Source organism: Catharus ustulatus, chromosome 1, assembly GCF_009819885.2.
Source record: "Catharus ustulatus isolate bCatUst1 chromosome 1, bCatUst1.pri.v2, whole genome shotgun sequence".
Lineage (NCBI taxonomy): Eukaryota > Metazoa > Chordata > Aves > Passeriformes > Turdidae > Catharus > Catharus ustulatus.
Genome location: NC_046221.1, coordinates 84,761,733 through 84,785,514, shown reverse-complemented (window position 1 = coordinate 84,785,514; position 23,782 = coordinate 84,761,733). Strand labels below are relative to the sequence as shown.

At 34.6% G+C, this 23,782-nt stretch overlaps 1 protein-coding gene across 1 annotated transcript in view; it reads right to left on the bottom strand.

Moving 5' to 3' along the window:
• Positions 1-23,782, bottom strand: part of DNAH5 (dynein axonemal heavy chain 5) — a 157,979-nt gene that overhangs the window by 9,297 nt on the left and 124,900 nt on the right. The window contains exons 59-73 of the mRNA XM_033058468.2: positions 21,965-22,079; positions 21,573-21,749; positions 18,430-18,633; positions 16,851-17,030; positions 15,826-15,963; positions 15,093-15,228; positions 13,334-13,650; positions 11,932-12,087; positions 11,313-11,495; positions 6,452-6,695; positions 5,335-5,449; positions 4,698-4,888; positions 3,757-3,878; positions 2,749-2,898; positions 899-1,144 (exon numbers count right to left, since the gene is read on the bottom strand). Coding sequence (XP_032914359.1) covers positions 899-1,144; positions 2,749-2,898; positions 3,757-3,878; positions 4,698-4,888; positions 5,335-5,449; positions 6,452-6,695; positions 11,313-11,495; positions 11,932-12,087; positions 13,334-13,650; positions 15,093-15,228; positions 15,826-15,963; positions 16,851-17,030; positions 18,430-18,633; positions 21,573-21,749; positions 21,965-22,079 — 2,674 coding nt within the window. The remainder of the gene's footprint in view (positions 1-898; positions 1,145-2,748; positions 2,899-3,756; positions 3,879-4,697; positions 4,889-5,334; positions 5,450-6,451; positions 6,696-11,312; positions 11,496-11,931; positions 12,088-13,333; positions 13,651-15,092; positions 15,229-15,825; positions 15,964-16,850; positions 17,031-18,429; positions 18,634-21,572; positions 21,750-21,964; positions 22,080-23,782) is intronic.

Below are 23,782 nucleotides of genomic sequence, written 5' to 3'. Positions count from 1 at the left end.
CATCAATCCATAGATGTCAAGCTTTCTTATATTAATTAAGCTATTTCATTATAGGCATCTCATATACCTCTTCACTAAAAGAAGAAAGACAGTGAGGGAAAGTAACTAAACAGAAGGTGCTCTTCTCCCCGATTTTTGAATGGGTTTCTCCTCATTTGATCTGTTAACTAGTTCCTTGCGAGAAGTTATCAAACAAAAATCTGAAGCAAAAGTCAGAGGAAAATAGGTTATAAAAAGAAGCTCATAGCACAGGAGAGTAAGACCAGTATTGTCAGATCAGCAGGAATAGCAGTAGTATCATCTGATGAGCAAAGCATGCCAAATTGGAGCAGCTCACTTTTCTCATACAGTTAGTTTTGCTCTTTAATTCCTCTTCCTGTAAAATGCCTGTGCTACCAGATTGCCCCTCTCAAGCCCAAATTCAGACTACAGCAATAACCTGCTATACTATCTTGTTTTATTCAAGTTTATGTGATTATCAATAGCATGTTTGGAATTCATTTTCTTCATTTAACAAAATACATCCATAATACTAAAAATAAAAACTTGAAAATATAATCTGAAATGCCTACAGAAGAATATTTATTGGTGATATAACTAGAAAAACCAAAAAATCAATTCAGCTATGTTCATCAGTCTGCAATCAACTATAAAAACTCCATTTTATGTGAGAAGCACTCCATTTTCAATGAAAAGCATCTATACAGTAGCAAGAAGCTTGTTATAGCAAATTGAAGGACTTTGAAAACACAGTTCTCTTGCTTAGGACACTTATATAAATAAATGTAGGGGTTTTCATCAGCATTAACTACCCACCAGACAATATTATCTCATGACAGGATTTTGATTTCTAAGTGTTTAATACAGAGAAAAAAATGTTCCAATTTTTGTTGCTTACATGAGCCATTGTCTGCTGTAGAAGTTTACGAGCATGGATTCCTTGCCCCTGGCCCATGGAAACACAACACGTTTCTGTCTTCAGTCTTTTTCCCAAAGCAATAATCGAGTCCGTAGGATCAGAGCCCATAGAAAGAAGGCATATGAGGGGAGTACGTGGATCTGACTCTTCCCATGTTTTCTCCAAGTCCAAGATGACTCCCTCTGCATATTTCTCCCCCATTGCATCAGTGATATATTTTCTTGCCTGTATTAAAAAGGGTAAATTTAACTTGTGACCTAACCATTTAATACTGTTTTCTTCCCAGTGTAAATACTATCAATAAGTCAACTGAAGACAAAAGGTTGCTAAAAATTTGCATCAAAAATATAAATACACAAGTTAATTTTTACATCAACACATCATACTGTCTTTGAAAGTATTATTATAGCCTTATACGACCATTTAAAAATTTTTAAATAATTATATATTACATATATCTGTATGCAATGTTATATATAACTAGAGCATGTTATATAATTAGAGTATAATAAAAATTAAAACTTCTCTAAAATTTTAGATTTTTTTTTATTATTTAAGGATATTGCCACTAAATAGCTTAACTACTAGCCTCAAAATCTAGAAAAATAGGAGAAAAGCATTAAAGATGGACTTCAAAGCTCTTAGGCCTTTCTCACCCTCACGGTTAAACAAGCAATGAACTAACAGTAGTAATGATTAAAGTAACTACCACTAAGTAGGCAATCCAGAGGAAAAGGTGAAAAGCATCACCTATCCCTTCTTTATTTATCTTTTAAAATTCTAGATTATTGTTCTTTTTTGCAAAGAAATAGAATAAGCTCTGAGATTATTTGCTCATGCTCTTTCCCACCACACAGCTTTTGTCTTTGGTAAATCTTCCCCTTATTACCTCTGGGTTATCTCTCAGAAAGACATTCAGCGTTAAACATTTGATAAACTACCAGTTTTTATAAAACCATTGCCTTGCCCCATTAACAGTAGGGAGGAACTAATCTTGTGTGATCTGTTGCAGACACATAGCAGACATAATAGAGATATTCTTTATACAGTACTGCTTAACCTATTGACTGAAGTTACACCAATAATTGCTGAGACTTTCTCTGAATCCCGACACTATGTCTAAAGATATGTATCAATAAAATTAATACCACACTTCAAGTGACACATTCCTATTTCAGTAAATCGTCATTAATTGTTCTGAATTGTCAATAATTTTATAATTTTTTGGTTTTTTGTACTGGAGAAGAACATGAAGGTTAAAAATATGCTCCTAGAAGATTATTTTTCTTTAAAAAAGGTCTATTCAATAAACTTCAATTTTACACTCTTTGTTTAATAAATGGCTTTAAATTGAGAATTTTGAGTAGACTTTAATAAAGATTTTTCTAAACTGGATCTAATTCTTCTATCTAAGAAATAGTTTCTCCACTAAACTGTTTTCAACTTTCTCTCAGCCAGTTGAATTCGTTAGAATATGTTACTTCAGCCTAACTTACGGACACTTTTAAAATCCAGTGAGCAAGCAAGGATAGTCAAAAGTATCCTCTGAACTAATAAAGCAGATCTAGATAAACACATATGATTCCAGTAGAAATCGCCACAGTGATATCCACCACAGTGGATAATATTTCTTCAATATATTTGAATAATTTTGTTATTCCTGCCTTTCTAAAAAATGCATAATTGATCTGAAAAGAATTTCAGAAAATACAACATAAAGGTCCATTACAAAAAGGTGTTTAGCATTATATAAGAGAATACAAACCTGCATTCTGGAAACTACTATTCTAGTGATACCTAAATAGACCATGTAGGCTATATAAATATACCTGTGCTATGGTTCTGTCAGGACACCAAGATCTGATAAGAAGGAGATGTCTGAAGCAGTCCAGAGATTGACCATAGCCACTAGGAACTAATTCTTCTTCAGGATTCTTACTATCAAACCAGATTCTCCACTGTTTCTCTTCTCTGGAAATCTGCAATTATACCATCAAGGAAGTAAATATCACTAAACGGACAAGTCATATTTGCACTGCCACTAGGTTGAAAAATCTTAACGAGACTCAGAGACATGTAATCCACAGCCAGTCATTTGTTTAGAGGTACTCTTCCACAGATTTAGTAAGGTTATTAAAAATTATAGGATAAAATTTTGGATTATAAGTATGTTATTGTAGAATGAAACACCCTGGAGTATTCACATTCTCAGGAAATCAGGAGCTACTAATCACTATTTTCTATTATGACATAATAGCAGAGCTATGTCAGAACATGGATAGTCAGGCACAGTCACAGCTTTGAGAACAGCAAATACAAAATTGGTCCCCACATGAATGCACAGAAAAGTTTTATTCACCCATACCAAAAGCTATTTACAGTTAGCTACAATACATTTACTGTCTAATAAGACTATTCATGCAAGTATTAAATTTACTGAACACCTTCTCTGTAACTTTTACTCCATGTAACCACAGAAATGTTGGAACAAATACCATAAAATATAGTGCAAGAAAGCACAACAGGGATGCAAAATAATCTAACAACCTGAATAAGACTAAAGTTTCAATGTATGAATTGGATAATGGTAAGCTGAATCCCAATCTGAAAATATTATAATTATATAAAGTGTGAACCCTCTACACTCTTCTTATTTTCCTGGAGGTGGCTGAGTTTTATATCAACATAGGTTGCTAAGCAGTCAGGGCCATAACCTGGCTATCTACTGTCAGTTTTGTTTCTCTTCTATAAAATAAAACAGTTTCCACCATATACTTGACCATTACCAGACAATTACTTGTTAAACAAGACATCAACTTTTAAAAGCTCTTACGTACTTGATTAAGAATATCTGAAAACTGCTTAAGCTTACTGAGTTCCACCAAGTTCAACCAAGTCATATCCAGAATCCATTTAGCTGGCTTAGGAGGACAAGCTTTAAGGTCTAGGGAAGTACCACCTGCATGAAATTGAAATTAGTTACTAGTACTGCTGGAGAGACAGACACATAAAGAAAATAGAAGGGGAAAAACAAATACAGTAACCCAGTTTTTAAATAATGATGTTACAGAAGTTTTCTACCTTGCAAAACCATGTCATATTTTATTAAACTGAGTTTGCATCTTGGTTAGTTTATTGTTTCTTTATATTATGTACCTGAAACAGAAGTCTTAACAAATTTATATTTTGAGGCTTTACTTGGTTTTTGTGCAGTGTGCCTGAATATAAATGCTTTTTGGGAAAAGGTATTCTGAAGATTCAACACGGAAAAATTCATACATATAATCCATAAATAAATGTTGTCTGGAAAAGGTAATACAAAATGGATAAAAACTATCAAGTGAACTCAGTGCTTGTATGCAGTCAAGACCAAAGCCATAACCTTGTCACATGCAGCTGAGACTCCCATGCTCTTTTAAACTGTGAGCATCATTTTCTGTTCCTGTTTGCTCCCATTACTATATTTAGTGCAATAATAATTTTTCCAAGTTAAACACATGCCTGATGGTATTTGAGCAGCAGACAAAGGATACTTAACAATATTCCTTTTAAATTCTCCTGATTACAAAGATATATTCATCAGCATTCAGTGTGCTGCTATAAATCAGAACTACTATCCAATGCTGTCTGTCACCAGATCAGAATGATAAACATGTATTCTTACAACTGACTGGTTTCTCATGGGCAAAAGGAAGGAGTATACTAGCTAGCAGATATAAATGCATAAATTTTCTATAATAATAATGTGCTCTCCTTAAAATTTATTCATAGTTCCTACCTTTAATAAGTGTCAAAAATTCCTCATGCTTCACCCTATTTCTTTGTATATCAATCTTCAAAGTAAGCAGCAATGTGAAAAGAAATTTGTGCTCTTCATAGAGCCCTCGGGCAGTATATTTGAACACTTCATATGTCATATATTCAATAATATTGGTAACCCTCTTGCTGGTTATAGGGCTCTTGGTAGACCTGTGAGAAGAAAGGTCTGCAGCTGAAAGTTGATTTGATTAGGCTTTATAAAAAGAAACACTACTACACTACTATGTAGTTCAGTGTCTTCAAAACATGGAAAATAATAGATCACAAACAGAATATCAGACAGCAAGTTGGCAACAACTTTCAGATTGAAGGAACAACAAAAAAATACTTTCTAACTTTGCCCAGCTGAAAATCAAGGCAGTATAATGGTTTTTAAATATCTAATGACAAATTTTGAAGGACTGTAAGTACATTAGAAGGTTCTTTGCCTTGCTAACTGACAAAGTTGTATGGGTATTTAAGCTGAAAATTCCCGGTCAAGATTGTAAGAAGCAACAGTCTTCTTTCTGATATTAGTTTACAAATAAATCTTTTTGTAGTACAAGCACCTCCAGGACTGGGTAAATGCAAATTATACTTATTTTTAGCTAAATTACCTGGTTAGGGAGCGGTCAAAAAGCCTTAAAAACTGCCGAAGTGATGTCTGATACATGACATTGACCATGCTCATCTCAGTGATAAGGAAGTACAAGATGCTACCTCGAGTTGCAACTGAAGAACGGGAAAAAAAATTGTTCAAAGTAGAAATGCAGAATATAAAACATTCACTCTCCAAAACATGTACAGTGATTTTAACACTAATGATAAGTGAAGATCCTTGAGTTTCTCTATTCTTTACTGACAGAAAAATAATAAAATCATTCATTTAATCCTCATTTATATATTGGGGAAAAAATATTTTCTGTAATTAATGCAAATTATGTGAAGCCTAGTTTTCAAATACGAGCGTATCTGGAGAGCAGCTTGCAACACACTGCAATATTGAGATCATCAGCAGAACATATAAAAATCATGGCTGTATGAAATACTGTTTAAGTATCCAAACAAATTTATTTTTATGGACTTCTATGAGAGTCATATAAAAGTCAAATGAACTATATTGATTTACCTTACCCAGCATTGATTTAACATCTTTTCAGAAGTGAGTTTTAAATGCAGAGGTTTTACAATATCTGCAATGTTTCTGGTACACTAACTGTACCATCTTACACATTTCCTAGACTGCAGGCAATTGCAGAGTTATTTTTTTTCTCTGTTTTTTTTCACACTATTACCTGTCAGTTAAAAGTCAAAAGACTCATGAAACGTGTTGACTATAATAATCTAAGGATTAATGATGAAGCATTAATCCTTCAGATATAAGGAGTATTTAATGTTATATAACCTCTGTAAAAGAATGTTAACATGTGGAACTCAAACATACACTTACCTAAACACCCTAATGACTGATACACTTGTTTATAGAGCAATGGGAAGTCTACAAACAGAACAATTCAATCTATTTTATAAATTCCACACGAGCCATAACATCGACTATTTTTTTCCATTAAAACTCAATATGACATCTCCTGGACACATTTTACTTTCAAGGAAATAGATGTCTCCCATCAATTTTGGTCTTCCTAATCACCTTCTACAATTTCTCCTACTCTAAGTATTGATGTTTTAAATAAATGGTCTAGCTATTTGTCTTCCATCACTACCTTCACTCACCAGGTCTGTACTCTTCACGGGCTGAATTGATCTGTACTTCAGTCTCAGCAGAAGTTTGCAGTTTCTCTGTTACTTCTTCAGCAGTCTTCTTAGTGTTACTCAATACAATTAGTAGAGTCTCATCATCTGCCAGGGAACCCTTAGTGCTTGTAAGTCTAAATAGAAGGTTATCTTCTAGGTCTTTAATCCTCCTTTTGTTCATAGTCACATCTTCAATAAGATCAGTTCTTTCTTTCTCTAATTCCTATTGGATTACATGGTAATATTTGGAAAACATATGTACAATCAAAAACAAAAATAAAATATTTAGATTTAAAAATAGTGATCATATTAAATCAGTGTAGGTCAAGACTAGCTGCAATAATTGGGGGAAAGAATTCCAGTGATATTTCTCACATAAGATCTATTGCCAGGATCTGAACCTGCTACATATATAGGCACTAATAAATCTTTTCTACAAATATTATAGAAGATGCTCATATCATGTCCTAAAAGAATAATAAGTTCACAATTGTTTGTCTTCTCTTTCTGTTTCAGAAAAGATGAATGCAAATACCATACCAGACACAGGATTTTATCCCCCTCCATGTAACTTTATTCTCATTTATGCCTATTGCTTTACAATAACCATATTGAAAATTTAGTCTCAATGGCCATCCTTAGTCATCAAATCAAGCATCAAGTATTTCAAGAAGTGCGAATACTCCTCCATCAAACAGGGATCATTTCAGCCTCTCACTAAAATGCTTCATTGATTAAGAAAGTATGTAGAACTTGATTTACTTCATACAAGTATTTATTTTATATGTTTAGCAATACAATCTGGGTGGTTTATGTACCTAGTTTCTTTTCCAGTGCCCAAATATAGAAGATGTATAATTTAATCAAGAGTTTTACATTAAAAAAACCCAGTTATTTGAAATCCCTAGAAAAATATTTTTCAGGGATGTAGTCCTTTCAGTTCATTCTCAAAATTTACCTTGAAAAACTTAATATAAATTAGTCCCTCAAGAGATAAAAATCCTCTACTGAAATGTTACAAAATGTTTCAATACAGTGAAGTAAAAAGAAGAGAGAGGATGGGCTAAGAGTTTTTCATAAGATAGAGTTAATATGAATCTTATAAATGAACAGCGAGTCAGTTGGTAGAAATATTTTCTGTCTAGATAAAATACTTCACAAAATTTACAAATGTCTGGTGAAAAAATTTAACAATGTCTCTCCAAACTTGGAAGTTCTGTGTTCACTCCATCATTGCCAATTCCATTTCCATGTTGCTTAGCAGCTGCTAATATTCCAAAGAGACAGGGACAACACTTTGAAATATATTATTTCTCATATAGCACTAGAGACATAATTGAACTGAGCCCTTAGCAAGGTTTAAGGAAAGGTTTTACTTGCCCCTTTCAGTAGCTTTCATTTATACAGCTTTGAAAAACTATTACAACTTTCAAATTTATTTTTTTTTCCCACATTCTAAATTTTTGGTCTTCTCAACCTACATTGTCCTCATACATTCCTAATTAAAGTACTTATTTCTTTTAAAGAATGCCCTTTTACCTTAAAAAGGAAATTAAGAAAACTCATTATTATTAGATTTAGAGCTTTTTCTTGGTATATTGAAACATCATCATTATCATCAGGTAGAAAATATTTAGTGGAACAATAATTTTAGAAAAATGCAAGTAAAAAATAACTTAAAAGATGCTTACATGTTCAAAAGATTCTGATAAAAACTGATGAAAATAGACAAGAAAACTACAGTTACTTGCATTTCAATCAACTGCTACCTCATGGAACAGAAGAAAAACAGGTAAGTTTCATGAAGCATTGTTTTCAAGCAACTTTGATGAAGTAGCAACTATTTTTTTAAAGAATAGCATTAAAAGAATGTTATCATCCAATTAAATATAATAATTAACATACTGAGCCAAATTAAACTTCATGTTTTGCTGAGTTCAGTTTAAAGAGTTTAACACACTTTAGAATTCAATGCTTCATAAAAACAGAAAACTAGTCTCCTTGCAAGAAGAGCCTGACAAGCAAGTTGGAAACAGAGTTACCAAGCTAAAGTGAAGTAACCCCAGATAAAAACCTTAGAGAAAAAAAGATCCATTTATTAAGCTCTTAAAATGCTTTTTGGAGATCAGAAAATGTAAACAATCGAAAGCTCTCTTCATATCTTCAAAAATTTCCAGTCATAAGACCAAGGATGCGGAAAAAATAAGCCAAGTTACCATGTACATAAATTCAAGGAACTTGCACCTAGGAGGCTATTTCCAGTTTTATGGAATTCCTTTCACAAGCAGATGACATTTTACTGACTGTACCAAAGAATACTATTTCTTGTTAATATTCATAAAATATGAAAGCTGCTACATAGTTTATATCATCCTGTCACAAAATGATTCACAAGTACAAGAATTTGCATCAACTGTTCCTGACAAAACTTGAGCCTTTTTCCAGCATAAATCTTGATATATGAATGTGAAAATTCAAAAGCCATAAAGAGTTATAGCATATTATAACTCCACTACTAATCTGACTTATCTATGACACTAAATAAACAAGTTTTTGTCAAATTAAGTAACAGCCAATGTATCAAAATAACGATATAATTAAAATATCATAAGTTATATTACCTTCAGACATGTATCAAATCCCTCAAAACTTATTATTCCAAGAAATGTAGTAGAATCACATTTATATAGATATAACAGCTGACCTTATGTTTCACTTGTATCATGCAATTGGTTTAACATTCTGGTGGAAAATAAGAAATCAGTACCAGTGTTCCTATCACTAAACAATTCTGTGAGATGCATGTGACAAAGATCCTTCTAATGGACATACCAAACAACAGAGTGTCAGACTTTGCAGAAACTTTAAATGACATACTGTAAACACTCCTTTTCCTTTCTGGAGGTCTAAACTTCATTCATTCTAAGAACAGAACCATATAAGAGATAGTAGAACGGGAAAAAAGACAGAAATGTGCATAAAAATTCTGAAGAACTCTGATTTCAAATAAATCATCGTTTTCTGGGATAGAAGTTCCACATGCACATTGTAACACTGTATATTAACAAGCAGTCATACTGCTCAAATCATTTGACAAACTGTCTCACAGTAAAACCAAAGGCTACAAAAGGTAGTAAGAATCCAGACACTTAAGAGGGAAATCCCCACATTCCCAAAGAAGCATCAGTAGACATCACAGAAAAGTATTCAGATGGTGTGTTGTGATCAAATTGACTCCTCAGGAAACCTTGAACCATAAGGTGTATAAACAGAGGCCAAGAAAATTGCAACATGGTAAGTATACTCTGTAGAAATTCCCCTGCCTGTGAAGTGCTTCACTTGTCATTTATCTAGAGGAAATATCCCCAGGTGGTTTTGAATAAAACAGTAGTGAGTATAATACTCTGAGAAATTGGTAGAGAGAGCACCATATATTATTAGACATTCCCACTTTGTGACAGAGGCCATTGAATAGTAGAATAATTTTAATTTGGAAGGCACCTACAGAAATTAGCTAGCTCAACCGCTGCTCAGATCTAAACAGCTCAGTTGAACCCTTCCAAGAATGGAAATTCCACAAAATCCTTGGTTAATCTGCTCCTGGGTTTGATCGCTCCCAATGTAATTATTTTTTCCCTAATATTTAATCAGAATTCCCCATGTTCCAACTTGAGTCTGGTACTTCTCCATCTATTTCTTGGCTCCCCTGAGAAAACTCAAGCCTCTCCCTTTCCTGTGTCCTCCAGGCAAGCACAGAGCAACAGCAATGACTGGAGGGATTTGATAAACTGACTGTCTCCTGGAGGAATGTACAGTATTTCAAGGCCCAAGAAGTGAAGTTTGGCACAAGCCTCTGTGAATATACACATCACTGCATGTTTTAGATAGACAGTGATAATTTCATTACATAGTGGGATGACAAGCTGTCAGTGGTTGAAGAGAAGCTGATGGTGCAATGAAGCTGTCTGACGAAAAACAGACCTTAACAGATTGAGTGTGATTTGTCTCACGAGATCCATGCACTGTTTGGGAATGAAATGCAACTACTCAACAAGATGAACAACATGACTGAAACAATTGACAAGAAAAATCTTACACTGGCAGGGCAGAGGAAGGTGTTGGAAGGACAGGAGAGCCTCAACAGATACCACAATAAGGAAACAGATATTCCTGTCATTCTTCTCTAGCGAAGGTAAACTGGATCTATTGCCAAAATACACTAATAAATACACCAGCAAATACACAGTCACAGCTGCACAGTGTTTCTTACGACATCAACATTGTAGTCACAAGGATTAGCTGTTCCATACATAAAGACACCAGACTCCCTCCAGAACTGCAGGTGGCATGTTGATTGGGGCTGGCATCCTGAACCTGGACTTCCTCAACTAATATATCTGCAATGTCAAAACAAGTAGGTAGCCCATTTTCCATTGGAGCAAGGAAGTAACTAAGTCTGAATTCTTTGCACTAGGTTATATTGCCATGAGGTCCAGGGTGTGTAGACAGAGGAACATCAGTTTTGATTTCAGACCCTTTTGCTTTTCACAGGCCATTCTCATGAGGTTGTAACTCATTTAGGCAGGGAAAATAAGGTTAATACAGTACAGTTGTAACAATAAAGAGACAGAGAAACTTCCACATGAATGAGTCAATTGCTTCTGTGCCACTTTTTAAACCATTACAAATAGATTATATTAAGAATAATCACAACAGAGAGAGCCAGAAAGCTACCTTGCAATATGGGAATGGATAGTAATAAATTTAAATTAAAGTAAAACATTCTACAGGTAAATGTAAGAAGTACAGTCAGGAAAAGAGATACAATCAATTATTTTACCTGTTTCTCTGTGAGAATGACTCTACCTAAGAGTTGATTTTCAAGACCTTTCATGGTTACTGTAAAGTCAATGATGGAGGCTTGAGCACTGATTTCAGGAGAGTAACATGGATTTGACAGTTTTGTAGTAATGTAAAGTCTGAAGCCATTCATAACAACTACTTCCTTATCACCAACTTTCACCTTAAGAAAAACGTTAAAAAGAAGTCTTGAATTATCAAGAGGCAATACGCACTTTTTCAGATACTGCATATAGGAAAAAAGGTTACATTTTTCTGCACAAAGGCATAAAAATCCAGTTCTAAATCATACATGTGATGCAAGCAATTTTTTGAGAACAGTCAAGGACCACTTTAAATTCCCTATTCAAAAATTATTTCAACTTCTAAAAATTGCCATAAGCAAATGAATAAGGAACTTTATATATTAAATATATTAACCATTTGTGAACTAAAGCCCTACTATTTTTTCCTGTATTAGCATTAATCAAGTTTAAACAAGTTAAATTTTTTATAGTCCTGTATTTATTAGGAGTTATTTTGCTAAGGAGAGGGTGTGGGTAGGGGAAGGGAGGAAAGGGGAATTTCCATGTGTTTTCTTGGTTGTTGTTTTTTTTCACCTTGTTGGCTGAACCTGTTTTGATGATATTTCTTTCCAAAACATTATCAAGTGCTGGGTCAAGCTCTTCTCCAACATCTTCTACTAAAAGAGGTCTTCCCAAAGAAAGGCTGTCTTCTAAGTGATTTCTAAAATACTTGTGATTCAAAGAAGTGATCTAAAAACATAAATGCAATATCTTATGCCCTTTTACCAAGCTTTTCTGAATTTATAAATTATTTCATTTTCTTTAAAGTTTTGCCAAATACAATTATCCTGTGAGTAGACTAGTATTAAGGCAAAGATTGTGAGTTCAAGGAAAGGTAACATCAGCATACCCTACTGCCAGATCTCATGGAATGCAAAGTTCTGTTTTTCAGCTGCACATGTAGAGGCAAGGCAGTGTTGAGCACTTGCAGTATTGATATCCTGTGAGTGTAACTACTTGAGAATTTCACAGGAAAAATTCACAGGAACCTTTTAGCACCTTCGATTTTATCTTGGAAAACATCTTCAAGTCAAACTGCAGCAGGGTCAATTCCAAGATAAGTACTCTTCTGGGGTTTTTGTCACCCTTGAAAATTAGAGGTTTACATGGAACAAGACCTTAAATAATCTTTGCTTTAAATAGTCCCCAGTATAACTCGGATTTTCAACATGTTCAAAAAGCAGCTTAGGCTCTAATAAAGCTATAAACAAACTAATAATAATTTTTATCATAACTAAGCAACCATTAAGGTTTCCACATCTAAATAAAAAACAGCATGAAAGTGTTAGTAATATTCTCAGAGCCACTCTATTATCACACCTCAAACTACTTTTAGGGCTTTCAGAGATTTATTTTTTAGAGCTTGTTAATCAGTGTAATCATAATTGTAGCCAGTAAGGACATTCTTCCTCATATTTTCTTGTTTCAATTGAATTTGTGTATCTTGCCTCAGACTGCATTGTACCACTATGTCTCCCCTGTATATTTGCAGAGCACTTAGCAACTGAAATCCATACACAGACAGAAATTAACAATAATTCCCGATTAAAAGATGAAAAAATATCTTGCTGTGAATCTTCATTTATAAGCACTTACATGAAATCATATTAATCAACTAGTTGGTGTTTTTTTCCTAACACTCACACTATTCTGAAAACATGTTTATTACCAGACATGGCCCATCCAGCCTATTTTCCAAAGTTTATGTTTCATTAAAATAAATGCATTAAAAAAATGGGAGTAACTGGTGTTAAAGGATACACTTCCACCTCTAGCCAAATCTCAAATCCACTTAAATATCTGAGATATTCCTTATATTCAAGCCAGACTTTTTAATATAAATGGCATTTCCTAAGCTTTAGGTGAATCATTGAATTATAGTGCTTTGTGAGCTAAGAGTTTTTAGGGATTATGAAAGCACAAGCATTTCTATTACCTGAAGGTCATTTCTGCTTTCCTTATTTTTAATCCAAATTTTACCCTGCTCTTGTGGGTCAATTAATAAAGGATAACAAGATGCTTTAGTGACAATGATTCCGTTCTGTATGGATAAGTCGTCATTTGGCAATCCTTGCAGGTTCCATTCATTGATAGTTGGAGCATCAGTCAGCATTTCTATGAGGTTCAAGTTGTTACAGAAAGGAATTTTTCGGCTTTTCATTTCCTTTTGCCAGTCATTTAACAGCAGATTGCGAAACTCTTGGTTGAAAGGACCAGAATAGGACAGAAAAGCTGTAGCCAAGAGTACATTACCTCAAAGAGAAAAAGAAGGGGGGAAAAAAAGAAACAAGCCAAAGCATTACAACTTTGCCAATTCTATTAATGAACAAACTGTTTTCTTCACTAGTTGCTACATATTTTGGCCGGTAACAGGAAAACACACTTGGACACATAAAGAAGGCAAATCAAGCTTTTTTCCAAGGCTCATTGCATAACACTACAATTTCAGCAGAGGCCACATTCACATTGTTCTTACTACTCAATTGTAGGAATCAAGAGATCAGTATCTGGCAGCTTGTTCAGGTCAACTCAACCCACACGTAAGGCTATTCCAAAAACACCAGATCCTGCACAAGCAGGACATGGTAGAGAGGACTAACGCATAAACTTTTATTTCTAACTTTTCCTTGTGCATTCATAAGAACAGGCTTAAACAATGTGGTTTGTGTATTTGTGGGGGAGGGGTTGGGGGATGTGGAACCCCTTGTAAGTACTAATTCAATTAAATTATTGTAGCTCAATTACAACGATGAGCACTGGCAATAAAAACCGTCAAGACATCATTATAGAGGTATTAAGTGTGACAACATTTAATCTTCTGTTCAGTTTCAAAATTTTCCCCCCTAAATTTCATGACACCACAATTTGAGGGGGTTTTGTGCCTCTGAAATAAGAATGCAAGATTTAAACTGGAGAAGATACCATACTTTTGTATTGAGCCGTAATACTTTTTGGACATTTTCAAGTTATCTATAAAATAAATAGGATAAATCTGTGGGGAATGCATCTCACATTTTTAATAAGTTAATACACATGTATATATTATACCAGCAAATAAAATACAACCTAGTTACTACAATACAGTCTATGCAACAAGGGTGTTTTTTGCAGCCTTTTAAGGTAAAAGGCGGAGAAGTAACTTCAGCCCACAGTAAATAAGGATATAAATTTCATTTATTGATCTAATTAATGAACCAATTATTTATTGTAAAATACTTAATTTACAACTGCAAATTTAAAAAATAATAACGACCTTCTAAGAAGCAAATTTTTATGAACATTAGTAACCGCAGTTAAAAATATTGATTTCTACATACAAGTGTCAGCGCCTCAGTATCAGTCTTCCTCACCTCTAAGTGTATTCTCAGTTATACATGTTTTATTGGCACTTGCTAACATATCATTCTTTTTGGAGTGTTACCTACAAACATCAGTCAAGTTAAAACTTAAGTGTCCCAAGTATGTGTCACCACATTGACAGATTCCATCTTCTTCTTTTTAAATATGAACTTTAGGCTTACAGTCATTTTTCACCTTACAGGGCTTTAGCAAGGGAATTTTAAAAATTACCCTCATTTTTTGAGACAGGGATCTAAGATACAAAGGAAAAGTTTGACATTTCAAAAGTTTTCAGTTTCACTATCCATTACAACTCAAACTTGCTTGCAAGTTCAAAGATTTGGACAAAAACTTACCAACTAACCTCTTGGTTTGCATGGCAAATTCTTTACTCTGTTCTGTCCACCTCTCTTTTTCACCTGCTAAACCACTTATAAGACTTGATGCAGTTTGCATTTTATGTCTGCAGCGCTCAGCATCTTCCAGCAAAGTCTAGAGAAAACCAAGCACCAACAAAAATTGTTTACAGTCATATATCTGATAAGCCAGAAAAATCTCTACATCTCATTAAGCCAGTAGATGAAAAATAGGTTAGAAATATATTCTCAAACATCTCTACCACCATGCAGATGAAGGAAAGTGAGAGGGAAAAAATACACCAGGATAAACTACCAACATCTCCCAGAAATATGATTCAATATTTCTTTTTAATATTTCTGTTCTTAATTTTATTTTGGTGCAATCATTGAATGGTAGGTAAAATTATTGATACTTATTAATTCTGGGGAATTTTACCCAGAATTTCAAATACATTATATGTATAGCATACATGAAACTTGAAATTATAGTAGCAGGCACTGAATAAAGACTACAAATAAAATCGTTTTTGAGGGGGTGGCAGAGAAGAGGGGAGAGGATCAGAGGCAAAGGAGAGAGGTAGAAAGCAACGAGGCACTATTCAAATACTATCTATCTCTTATCTGCAGTCCATCAACATCCTTTTCAAGGAATAATAGTAAAATTGAAAGAACACATAAAGTGTTCCTTAAAGCAAGGGTAGAAACTTCTTTTCTGTGCAGCGCAGTTCACCTGTTTTTCTCTCATTGCATTTTCATACTCTGCCTGCACAATATCTAGTTCTTCTTGCTTGGCTCCCAGTTCTTCTTGAGCTTTCTGCAGATCCATCATGGCATTGGTTAGGCGTTTCTCCTGAATCGCTAAATTAGCCTAAAGAGCATAAAAACATAAGAGTATATTCATACACTGAGAATTTCAAAGCATTTACTATAATATATTCCAAAAAATTTTCTTGTACTACATTTTCAAATTGAACTCTTCAGTAGAGATTTCATCACTCACCAACACCATTTATTTGAATTTTACAACAAACTAAATTCCTTATTCAGATACCTGCACTGGCACAGTTGGTTTAATGTCAATTAGAAAAAAATAATTAAAAATAATTCTGGGAATGCCAGTCATTCTTCATGTGACACAAAAGTTAATCTGACATGGCTTGCAGAAGAGAATGACACCTCTGGAAGTCTACATGATTTGTCCAACCAATATGCTAGGTCAAAACACAAATCTTTCTCCTCTCAGTCATCCCCATTATAATACAAGCTCTTCTCTGTTAAATGTGCTTGACCATGTTCTTCCTGACTTTCATTGTAACTACTTAGGCCCGTTTTTTTTCTCTACATAACATTAATGAAGAGTCCCTGTACAATCTCCTTATGAACTGAGATCTGGAACATTAAAAGAACCAAATCTCAAGGCTTTTTTCTACTGAATTCAAAATTAATGTAGAGTAATTGCAGTAGTGTATTTAATGAGATGACTGATGCTTTAACCCCATTCAGTAGGGGTCCAGAAGCATAAAACCACGCCATCTCTTTCATAATTTTGACAACTTACAAGTGGAAGTACATTTAAAATGTATTTTATGGCAGAATTACAGTGTTCAAGACAATAAATTTCTGCAGAGGGAAACACCAGTTCAAATTAGGCAGATGAAGTTTCCCATAGATTAAATCCTCAAGTGCAGACAGTTGGGGATGAGAAGGAGCAAAGGGTGTCTTTGACTGATGTCTTTGACTGACTAACAGATGTACCTTTAAAGGTAATACTTCTTTATTGATGGAAAAAAATACCGCCATAGCTTTGGTCCATGAGCAAAGTCCAGCAACATTCCCACATACTCTCTTAGCTGTCTCAATGTTGTAGTCCACCATTTCAAAATAAGGGCTCAAAAGCTCTACCACTTCTTCATTAATTGTGTCTTTCTGAAATTGCTGAAAAAGAAATTTTAAAAGTGCGGGATACAAAACATAGGTAGTAAGTGTAAATTATATATACATGTATTTCAGAATACATAGAACACGACAAAGGTCATAAGTGTTACTTACAAACAACTAACATGATATTATTTGTCTCATGCATCTTTTAGACCTTTATAAAGTCATTCCACTGTTACATATACATACAAAATGGAAAAAAGTTTGCCTTCATGATCTTTGCTTTCTCACACTCCTATTACTGTTACACAGCTAATCATTGTTTCAAAATATCACAGGTCCTGCTTGAAATTTAATTTTGCTTAAAACAGAATAAGTTTTAACAATCTTCAAAAAGAAAATGAAGGGCTAAACTCTGGTTCAAAACACAGATTCTACACGACAATCCTTTCAAAGGGCAAGCCAGCCATCTTACTGTTAAATTACCTTGTCTAATTAGTGGAATATATTTAATTTTAAAAGAATTTATTTTTACTCTTTTCTCGAAAAAGTATATTTTACCCTTTTCCCCTTAAAAGCTCTAAATTTTCTTCCTCAAATTTATTCATGAAGTATAATGGAACCCTATGCCAGAAAAACTTGGAAAATAGCTGCTCCCTGAAGGACAAATAGGTTTAATTAAGCAAAATTACATACTGAAGTCCTTTAGAACATTAGAAACCTTTACAAGCAGATGCAATGTGAACACCACATGAATAACATCCATGCCACTACCAACCATACAAAGCCAGTCAAGCCTCCTAATAGACCAGTGACAAATTAAGTAAACTCAAAATTCAGAAATCAGAGATGACACCACTCAATGGAGGAGGAAAACATACCATTTATTCCAACTAGATAAATCATAATATTCTTAGTTTTAGTTATGAATAGGGATTTGTTTACAAGTTAGTTTTTCCATTTCCCTACACAAAGACTGTGAACCATAAGATCCCAAATGGACTTTTTAAAGGACTTTTTAAAAAGTCCTGGTTGTGCTCATCATAATAACCATCTCTGCTTTTCCAAGCCAGTGCACAAGCTGCAATGTTGAAAATTAATGAAAATTTAAATACCAGAAAAAAATATGGGTTTTATCAGCTTTAATGAAATAGATAAGTAATGGCTATCCAAACCAAATGCTTAAAGCTTTAAATCATTTGTCACCTAAAACAATTTCATTGCCTTGCTTAGGAAAAATTATAACTGATTTATAGTATGACTTTGCAAGAAGGATTAAAGCTTATTTCATTCTGGCATATTTATTCTTAAGCCCTTAATATTTCAGATCTATTGTGTGAGTTCCCTTGCACATTTGTTCTCCTATGAACGCCAGAGAAAACACTGTCCTTTATTTCCTTACGTTATTAAAAAAAAAAAAAAAAAAAAAATTAAAAAATAAAGGTGGCACAAGCACCTGTAGGCTCTGTAAGAAGTTCCCTGCTGTCATCAGCTTCAGAGATTCTTGCCAGGATGGGATGGTACAGCGTTTTTCCTGGTCAATTTTAACATGGTTGAGTTTACGTTGGAAGAGCAGTAGCACACAGTCCATGATGCGCATGATGAGGTGAGGAGGCCGGCCCAGCGTGCGGACAGTGGCAATATCTGCAGGTTTTATTGTCTAGGAATTTAAAACAAAGGGCAAAGCAATTACTGTCACTGTTTAGGTAATCAAACATGGAGCATAAGCTCACCAACAACATTAATCAATGGGAGAAAAAAAAAATTTCTGTTATTTTTACATCTAAAAGCATGAAGCTAGAAGCATCCCCCAAACCAGATTTTTACTACTAACTCCTATCAGCTACTAGGAAATCTCAGCACAGCAGCACCTTAAAACTACGATGAACTGTTTTGACAATAAGAAAGAGAAAACCAGAAATATCTTGAAATTTTACTTGTTTTTTTTAAATGCAAACATATTGACCAGAAATTGAGTCTAGAAAGGAAATACTAAAAAGGTAAAAAGGGAAACCAGTGACAAAGCCTGGTATATGTATTTGTTTGCACTTTCTAATACTTCTTATCAGGAATATTCCTGGCATAGGAGCAGGCCTGCGAGAAAAATAAATTATAATAAGGTATGAAAACTTAGGTCCTATCAAGTAAGGCTAAATAAGCCTAGGGTGGAAGTCTAACACTGTAACTCATAACTCTACATCATGAATCAGAAAAGACTTAGCAGAAAAGTCTGCTGTAGATGTCTCCTTAGAGAAGAATTGATTTGCGTGGTAGTGCTTACTGCACCGCATACAGAGCAACAAAACCCTGAACAATGGGAGCTGCTGACAGGCAGCTCCTACAACACACACAACTCTGAGCAGTAGCTCTGCTCATTCACAGGCAGTTTAATCAGTCCAAGTACATGACAGCCCAAACAGTAAGCAACAGGTTACTCCAAGTGTTATGACACCTTGCTTCCAGCCTAGCACATGCCTCACTGGGAATTCATGAAGGCAGAATTTAATTACTATACTTCAATAAAAGGACTTCAGATTACTGCAGACTAACCAGATCGCCTTCCCTCTACCAGCCCATTTTTCCCCTTCAATATTTTGCTGCTTTTTGGGTTCAGTGTGCACCAAACAATTCACCAGGGTTTTTCCAGATATCTGTGTCAAAACTTTACCCAGTGCTTCCTAGTGACTGTTAGGAAATTCAGCTCAGCCTTTGTTTGCTAACATACAAATTGTGTCAAAATAGTTACATTTAAATTTTATATATTTATTTAATTGTCTGTAGTTGTGCATTTAATGTGCTATTTTTATTTCAGGGCCAAGTGCAACAAGGTTTTACTGAACTTTGACAATTCTTACTCAAACTTTGAAAAACTAATCTCATATGTTTAGAAATGCTTGTAAGATGCTGTGTACATACTTTTCTCTTAATGTAGCATTTATCATTCTCAAAATATGATAAAAATTGAATGAAATAGCTAATTTTTTTAATCTGAGTAATTACCTTTCTATTTATCAAATATTTTAATAGACATTTATCAACTCTGCAAGCAGAATTCTACCATAGGAATCCCTAGCTCGAATTTGAAATTTGTAATGGTTATGAGATTCATTTTGTGAAAGATCCAGACCCATACAGAGAAGATTCTTGCTTAAGGGAGTGAATGAGTGAATGAATGAATGAATGAATGCTGAGAATACATATACACATTCTACTAGGTCTCTTTTTACGATAGTCTGCCTTTCCCCTTTAGACACAGGTAGAGCAATTTATCATAGAAAATCCAAGAATTTCAAGACTAAGCCCAAATACATTTTCCCACTGAGAAGTTTTACAATAATGCCAGCATTGTTTTTTCTCGAAATCGGGTTTTTATTTGTTAGCACCCTACATTTCAAGAAGAGCAGTATTGTTTTGGTTCAGCTATTTTATTCAAAAGTAGAAAGTAAGCTTTAATAAGATACAGTCCAGACACAGGATACTGGTGCCCTCTTTATACTGCAGATGCTAAGTAATTAACATTGCTTATTTCTTCACTTGTCAGAATGTTTGCCCAGTACAGGGTTTTCTGTTTTGCTGTTGCTAGTTCTTTAACCTTTTTTCTGGGTGATATATCATATATATTTTTTATAATACAAACCTTCTCCCTTATTTCATTCTTCCCAGCTGTCAGGTCATCAACCTTCATTTAGACTTTTGCACTCTGTCCTTTAAGCATCATGGCAGTCAGAGACTGTCAAACATCTCTCACTCAAAGTGGAGTCTTACATTCAGAAGATCCATAAAAATTTTTCTACACTAGATTTCAAAGTTGATCATGCCATTACTTCAAATCAGTCTTAAACCACCACAACTGCTGGCAGCCTCTCAAATGGAAAGATACAATTTCCAGTAAATCTACATATATCCCTTTAAGGTTTGTCTGTCCTTGAGGCATTTTCTTCATACTTTTCTGTTTCTTGAGATATGAGCTCCCTGGTAGCATCTAACAGGTATATTTCAGATTCCACTACTGCTCACAGCAAAACGTCTTGAGCCACATTCTCCTATAAAGTCAGCTAGGCAGACATGAAGATAAATATTATGCAAGATTAAGAATAATCTTTTTCAGTCTTAAATAAACAGACATTCTATGTAAAAAGCTTTACAAGAAAATAAGGTGAAGGAAATTAAGTCTTGGTAATGCCACAACTCCTAATAAATTTTTAATTTTTTTTAAAGGGTAAATAAAATAGTGGAACAGAAAACTTATTGAAAATGCAACTTCTTTGTGAACACTTAAAATAGAAGGTTTGGCTTTGGATGGAATTACAACTGATTTTACATGGACAGCATTTCACTCATTGCACACAAGCTGTTTCAATATTCAGTACATCAACCTGCAGCACATGCTACAACTATTACAGTTTCAAAGAAAGTTTAAACTTGCCACTTTCTGAAAATTGACTATTTTGGGGTTGAAAAACAAACTGAACTTAAAAAGCCTCAAAATATGTATATTTATTTTTGTCAAGTGAAGAGTTAGGGAATGTACCTGCAATTTTGTATTTCAAAGGTATTCACCTTCTCACTGATAATGTCACACATGGTCCAAGTACTAACCTGTAAGGCTGCTTCTGCCTCTTCCAAAGCAGGCTTGGCAGCTTCCAACTTCTGTTCAGCAATGGCTTTGTCAACTGTGATACTGTCTACAATTGCTTGGGCTTTGTCTTTCACTTTCTGAACATCACCCTTCACATTCTCAGCAGCCTGTGCTTTTACAGTAACTTCTTTCAAAACCTAGAATGTGAGAAAACCCACGTGCCATAGTTAAAAGAGATTTTGTTGTAAAATCATATCTGTCCAATTCCAGAAAACTCAAATAAGATAATTTTCTCCAGGATCCTTTCTTTCCAACATTGAACTTCATTTTAACTGATTAATCTTTTCAAAACAGAAGCAATAAATGGAGGAAAAAAAATCAAACAGCAAAACACTTTGAAGGCTGTACATACCATGTCAGCTTTTTCATTGGCAATTTGAAGCTCCTTTTCTTTTACCTCCAGTTCTCTGCTTAGAGCAGTCACTGACTCAGAGGCCTCTTTCAATTTTTCCAGACCAGTATTTATTCTGAAGTTAAAATGCAAAATAAAAAGCATCTCATTCATTATGCAATTTACACTCTACTTTTCATCTATAGAATGAATCACATCAATCAAAATGAACAATTGCAAAACATGCTTTATACCAAAAATAAAACTTGGACAAGAACTTTCACCTTTCTGATATCTTCAGAATCAAAAAAGTGGACAATCAAGTACATTAATAAAGTTTGCGGTTAGAAATTTTACCCACTTCTAATCAAACAGTATGCCTTTATCATTGCATAAAAATCCTACATGTTGGTTCTATAAATGTCACTGTTCCTCTTGAGCCAATACTCAAAAACTGAGTTCTGTACAGCAGAGAGTATTTTCTTATTTACAAAATTCTGAAAATTATAGCAAATCAATATTTCTTATTTGAAGCGAACACTGAAAAGAAACCAAGACCAAACAAAAGCAAGTAAAAGAAAAATGGTATTGAGATTAAGACTCCTCTGATCCAACATTAAAATGCCCCTTCAAGAGTGCTTTTTTTCTGTCAAAAATACTTCTCCTGGGAATTTTCAGACAAGTTTAAAGGGCCTCTACAGAAGCTGCTATTGCAAAGGATGTACAATACTTGGACAGCGGAACAAATATAGGAGAACAGACAAAGTGTAATCCCAAACAAAGCAATTCAGACAGTGCAACTAAGTTTAAGTGGAAGAAATAAGACTTAATCAACTAACTCAGTAAATCTGAAGGTAGAAAACAGGGCAACAACCTTCTGTTTTATGAGCCTTCACCCCGATGTAACTACAGGTTTCAAACTAAAGTTGACTTTGAACACAAAGAATGTTTCAAAGTGAAATAAAAGATTTTAAGCCTTTCTTTAAGGTTTCCAGTTCTTTATGACAATCTTTCCAAGCTGAGAAGGTAGGTTTTTTTAAGGGCAATACTAACTGATACACTAATTGGTAATTTTACATTCTAGTTGGGTGTTCCTGACATTAAGATATATCTACAAATAGATATCATTGATTTAATAAAGCATCTGATAATAGGAATAAATTTATCAAAACAACTTTAATAATTTTCAAGTAAAAAGCTCGGGCGTCTAAGTGAGGCTCTGTACTCACAAAACCACTAAGGATTTTCCTTATATGTTCATAACAGGAGGTTACAAGTGTTCAGCAAGAAAACAAATGTTGCTACCTGGCAAATTAAATGGTATAATCAATACATTATTAAATTACATGTACAGTAATTTCACGATTACAAGCCGCACCATTTTGACTAAAATGTTGCTCCCACCCCGGAAATGCAGCTTACACTCAGGAGTGGCTAATATGTGAATAATTTTCTGACATTTCCAACCCTGGAAGCGCAGCCCAGGTGCTGAGCCGAGCACCTGCCAGTAAAACCCGGCTTTACGCGATTGTTACAAATTGGTTACTCTGTTGTGCGGTGGGCAGAGCAGGGCTCCATGCCAGCAGCACAAGGGAGGGGGGTGGCGGGGGAGCTCCCTCCTTCAGGCAGCGCAGCCCGGGGAGGAGGCAGGGGGCTCCCTCCTCTGCTGGCCCTCATGGCCAGAGCCGAGCCAGTAAACCCCGCCATCCGGCGATTCTGTTACTATTTGGCAACTTTGTTGCGCGCGGGTCCTCGCTGCGAATGACAGAGAGGCTTATAATTGGGTGCGACTTGTGTATGGACAAAGAACGAAATGTTTGCCAATACCTGGAGTTGTGG